The 6,000-nt window shown below is 42.9% G+C and overlaps 1 protein-coding gene across 1 annotated transcript in view; it reads left to right on the forward strand.

Annotated features, from left to right (window-relative positions):
• The window catches only part of LOC136582668 (fatty acyl-CoA hydrolase precursor, medium chain-like), a 47,495-nt gene extending 41,495 nt beyond the window's left edge, over positions 1–6,000 (forward strand). The window contains exons 12-14 of the mRNA XM_066583847.1: positions 4,063–4,212; positions 5,601–5,673; positions 5,768–6,000. Of these exons, the coding sequence (XP_066439944.1) occupies positions 4,063–4,212; positions 5,601–5,673; positions 5,768–5,933 (389 nt within the window). The 3' untranslated portion in view covers positions 5,934–6,000. The remainder of the gene's footprint in view (positions 1–4,062; positions 4,213–5,600; positions 5,674–5,767) is intronic.

The raw sequence follows: 6,000 nt of genomic DNA on the forward strand, positions 1-6,000 counted from the left end.
ATGATTACATATCCCAAAACCTGAAAATCCAGATACGGGCTATTGGTCTATCTGCTCTCACTTGTGGTCTCTTTTCTTGTGATGTCTGTGGACTTGGTGGTTAGTAATAGCAGCTTACGTTTGCTTGAGCAGTCGGCAGATCTCTATCTGGCACTTACATTACAACAGCTGGGTAGCATCACTGCAGGAATCCAAGTTGCACTTTCTCTGGTACAGGGAATCTCAGCTTTCCAACAGCACTGGGGCAGCTCACTCCCCACAAGGCTCTATGCAAAAACTGCTGAGTCACACCACAGCCTGAGAACAGGACCTGCCTTTTATATTTGGCAAATCAGCCAATGAACCAATCAATGGACAACTCAGGTCCTGGTAATCCACAGCAGTAATATTAGAGGAAAAGTCATGTAACCTCTCTCAAGGTCCTTAAACTCATATACCAGTTCAGTCATATCAAGACAGGTATATTAACCTTTTCCAATCCACTGTCTGACGTCTAAAGACATTGTGATTGAAGCTGTACACCTGCGATGTCAGAAGATGTCCAGCAGGGTATTCTTACTGTATATTCCTGGCCGCTCTGTTATTGGGGGCCTCTCCAGCATGTCCCATACCGCAGTACTGGCTCTAGCCAGCAGATGGCGCCATTGTAGAGTTTCTAGTCTGGAGGATTATTATTTATTAGTTATGGGTATGTTTCTAAAGACTGTTTGAGGGACTATGTTAAGGCCCATTTACACAGAGCGATGATCGCTCAAAAATCACTAAAAAGCAATTGTTTGAGCGATAATCGTTGCGTCTAAATGCACACCCATCGTGCACTGCTAGCTGATCGTTAAATTCAGGCCAACCTAAAAATCGTCCTGCAGCCTTATCAGGAGTTCTCCGCGGGTAGTGCTGATAGCATTGTTTCTCGCCCGAGAACAGAGGAGCTGAAAGCAGTTACCAAGTAACCCTGAGACCTTCACTATTACAGTTGTGGGATTTGGCAAAATGTCGGGACACACTGTGTTTAAAAAAAAAAATTTTTTATATTAAATTTATGTTTTGCAATCCGAGTTCTCAGGGCCTAAAATGCCCATCCTGCATGATGTACAGTAATGTCAGAGGTTCAGGGTTTAGATTGAGGGCCGATCTGATCCATACAATGTGGGTGCTGGCTGTCTTTGAGAGCCAACAGCCGTGATCAGCATTCACACTGATCGCAACGGTTAACACTTTAACCCCTTAATGACGCTGCCCTTTTTTCCCCCCATTTTCGGTTTTTCCCTCCCCTTTAAAAAAATCATAACTCCTTTATTTATCCATCGACGTCGCTGTATGAGGGCTTGTTTTTTGTGGGGCGCGTTGTAGTTTTAAATGTTGCTATTTAAAGTACCATATAATGTACTGAAAAGCATGGCGTAAAATGAAAAAAAACGACATTCCGCCATCTTTTAGTGCATCTTGTTTCAACGGCGCACAAACGGCAACAAAAGTGACATGATAACTTTATTCTATGAGTTGTACGATTACTATGATACCAAACTTGTGTAGGTTTTTTCTTACTATACTACTCTTTTTTTTTCCCCAAGACATTTAATTTTTTTTCAATTATTTTGAGCAAGGGCTCATTTTTTGCGTGATGTCCTGTAGTTTCTGATAGTACCAATTTGGAATACATATGACTTTTTGATCGCTTTTTATTGCATTTTTTTCTGGGAGACAGGGTAACTAAAAAAGTGCATTTCTGGCGTTCTTTATTTTTTTTTCGTACAATGTTCACTGTGCGGGAAAAATAATGCGCTACTTTGATAGATTGGACTTTTACGGACGCGGTGATACCAAATATGTATTTTTATTTTATGATTTAGATTTTTTAATAATAGATATGGCAAAAGTGGGTGATTTAAACTTTTATTACTTTTTTTTTACAATTAAAAAAACTTTGATTTTTTTTTAACTTTACTTTAAAGTCCCCCTGGGGGACGACAACCAGCGATGCTTTGATCGCTCCTGCAGTATGACGTAATACTATAGAATTACGTCATACTGCCATTTGACAGGCAGTCTATCAAGCCACTGCACGGCTTCCCCGATCTCCCCGCGGGGGGCCATGCGGGACCCCCAAACATCGTTCAGGGGATTTAAATGCCGCTGTCAGAATTGTCAGATAGAGAGATATTGGTGTTTCTTCCTTCTTAGTGAATAGCTAGCATCTAAATGGTTAATTTGTTCATGTTATACACTGGTATGTATTAAATGCTGGCTCATACTTCTACATATCCTTTCCTGGTTTAGGAATTTCCTGAGATAGTGGGTTCTGACCCCCTCCATTCGGAGAGGAGCTATTAGAACAATGAACACAGAATAAGCCAATTCTCCCTTTTTCGCTTCTTAGGATTTACGTGTTTAGTAGTGACACACCCCTTAAGGCGTTAACATATGATAAACCATTAGCACTTATATTCTAGATTACACAGAATTATGATTGGCTCTATTTGTACCTGATGAAGTTAATACAAACAGAAGAGCTTCATTGTCCTATGATATTAGCTGGTGTCATGAGTCAGTGATTTGTGTACACAACTTCTCACATGTAATTCAGAGCAGGCAATAAAACACTGTATGGCGTTCCTTTGAAGCTCCGACAACAATTGTTGCAAAAAAACCCCCAAAACACAACATCAGAATTGCACTTTTTTGGTCTTAACGTCTCCAAAAAAATATATAAAAAGGATCAAAAAGTTGTATGTACTCCAAAATGGTACCAAGAGAAACTACAGGACGTCCTGCAAAAAATGAGCTGTCACAGAACTATGTCGATAGAAAAGTAGGGTTGTGGCGTCAGAAAAAAATGGAAAAAGGAGGAAAAAAATGGCATCTTTAGGAGGTTAAAGGGGTTCTGCTGACATCCACAACCCCTTTCAGAATGTGGGGACAGAAAATGGTGGGGGAGGCGGTACGGCTAATCACTCTGGATCCTGTTCTTAGCCAGGGGAAGCCACACATCTCAGTAGGAAATAAACTTGATCACAGAAAAATCCTGCGCTCCTCAGATCCACCACTTCAATAGTATAAAGGTTAAAGAAATTCTCTCAAGTAGTAAAATCTTACTCTGGAGGAGGGGGGTATGATGTCCGCAGGACCCCCTCCTATTCTTAGTTGTCTCAAAGAGATCTCGATGTCAGCCAGGGGAATTATAGTTTCTTCTGCTTTATTTACTTGTAAAATGTAAGCCCACGCATTCCGGTGCTTATAGCGCCCATTTCAATAGGGTAGATGTAGTTTTACAGGACGGATATTTATTCTGGCCATAGACTGGGAGATGTTAAGACCAAAAAAGTGCAATTCTGATGTTGTGTTTTTTTTTTTTTGCAACAATTGTTGTCGGAGCTTCAAAGGAACTCCATACAGTGTTTCATTGCCTGCTCCGAATTAGATGTGAGAAGTTGTGTACACAAATCACTGACTCATGACACCAGCTAGTATCATAGGACAATGAAGCTCTTCTGTTTTTATTAACTTCATCAGGTACAAATAGAGCCAATCATGATTCTGTGTAATCTAGGGCATAAGTGCTAATGGTTTATCATATGTTAACGCCTTAAGGTGTGTGTCACTACTAAACACGTAAATCCTGAGTGGGGCATCCAGCTTTATGAAGTTAATGGGGCTGATTTATGAAACTGTCTAAAAAAAATAAACGGTCTTAGTTGCCCCTAGCAACCAATCACAGCATAGATTTCATTTTACTAGAGCAGAGTACAAAGTGAATGCTGCGCTGTGATTGGTTGCTAGGGGCAACTAAGACCATTTTTCTTAGATAGTTTTATAAATCTTCGCCATGTGTCTTGTTAGGGGGTATCGATAGCGCCTGCTGCCTTTGCACAACCCCTTTCATGTTTCCAGTCTCACATTAAGCATGCGGGCATGGTAATACCACAAGTCCTAGTCTCAGTGCCATCTTACAATTATTGCGTCTTCCTCTGTCGCTGTGCCAGTGTATAGCGTTATGTATATCAATGATCACTGATGACTCCATAGGCATCGCCAACTAATGTTCAGTCTTCTTACCCTCATTAGATGCGGGGCTCCCAGTCTACTTCTATGAGTACAAGCACCCGCCAAGCCTTCTGGCTCATGTAAGACCTGACTACATAAAGGCCGATCACACTGATGAGCTCCTCTTTGTCTTCGGAGGACCCTTCCTGAGGGACGGCGTCTTATTTGCTGGTTAGTCAATGACCAAAAAACTAGGTGTCATATATTATCATTATTGTACTGTCAGCCCCTCACCCCTCTCTGCCCTCACCCAGAGCCAATGTCGCCATCAGTTGGATACCTGACAGACTTATTGTAATGGTGGTAGCACACCTCTAGCAATGAGCTGGGTTGCTGGCAGTGTGTACTTAGCAACCAGAATGTTCTTCAAGGAGGATTGTGTTTTTCATAATGTATTTTCTGTAGCATTTTTCTAGTGTTCAGCCTCCCTGCTGGCCATCACATGGTCCAGCTGTATCACTGTCAGCTCTTCTGCTGACATCACACTGAACACACTGCTTCTTAGTCCCAAGATGGCCACTAACCCTTCCCCGCAGAGCCCCATTCTGGAAGCTCTCTAGCATAGTTCAATTAACTTCTATTAGTAGCCAGTTTTTATGAGCTTTGGGCTCCCTCTTGTGTCCAACTTTAATAGTGCAGCCTTTAACAATTCTATAACTCTGTCTTGGATGCCACAGAGTGGCTGAGGGCAAAACTGATGCGCACAAAAAATCGTGTGACCGAAGCCAGTGTCACGGCTAAAAAAAACGCTGCCAGCAGCATTTATCAGCCCAAAGGGCTCGGTCGCACGGGAGTTTTATGCTCAAAAAGAGCGCTACCCGCTATCCTCTGCCACAGAATTCAATGGAGCCGGCAATACAGCTGGCTCCATTGAAAGCAATGGGCTGCTGGCAATTGCTGTATTAATTTTCAGGTAAGGACTTCAAATATAAGCCCTTCCCTGAAAAGCATCCAAAAAAAGGGTATAAAAAACGGACATGTGACCGATCCCATTACAAAGCATTGGGTATATACATATATATGCGGATCGCAAGCTCATCTTTAAATCGGGCAAAAAAACGCCCGTGTGACTGAGCCCTGATAGTGGCAGCAGACAGAACTTCAACCTGGAGCTCAGTACATGGCGGCACTGTAATCCACAGGAGGGGAGCAGGGCACTGCTCACCCTCTTTGGGGAGGAGAATACTATACTATCTGAGATGCAGACAAGGGGATTATGGGAAATGTAGTAGAAGCAGGCAGCAGAAAGTCTGTGAACAGGATGTAAATGGTGCATTGCTGATTCCTCCGAATGAAGAGCAGAAAATCAAGAGGAAAGGTAATGGATGGACGTCCTCTAGTATTGGGTGATGATTTATGACTGTTTTGAAATCTGACTTTGTAGCAAATCATGATAGATTTTTAAGGTGGGGTCCGACATAGTCCAGACAATCCTCTGTGAGCACAACAGCCTGGACTGATACATTGTAACAAACCATCAGTAGAGAGACTTATGCTGCCACTGTGTATAGCTGATAGAACTGGATGTCGGTCACTGATGATGATGTTTTCTCCCTCAGGACCTGCAACCGATGCCGAGAAAGCCTTGAGCAGGAATATGATGAGATACTGGGCTAACTTTGCTCGGACTGGGTAAGCCCATCGCACTGGACTAGAATGGCGGCACATTCACTGCGCCGCTGGTGTCACCTCATTAGTTATAACAATGCCACATTGTTTCCTGCAGGGACCCCAATTCTCCTGGTCTGACAACATGGCCGCCGTACGGCGCAGGCGAACATTATCTGGGGATTAACCTGCAGCAGAAAGCGTCTTCAAAGCTGAAGGAGGAGAAGTTCAGGTTCTGGACCGAGATCCTTCCAGAAAAAATCAGGTGCCTGGAAGATGATTGAAGTGATCACACCGAGCTGCACAGTATGAACAGAGAGCACAACGTGCAGTGCGAATCACAAGGTGCAC

This window comes from Eleutherodactylus coqui, chromosome 11, assembly GCF_035609145.1.
Source record: "Eleutherodactylus coqui strain aEleCoq1 chromosome 11, aEleCoq1.hap1, whole genome shotgun sequence".
NCBI classification, from domain to species: Eukaryota; Metazoa; Chordata; class Amphibia; order Anura; family Eleutherodactylidae; genus Eleutherodactylus; species Eleutherodactylus coqui.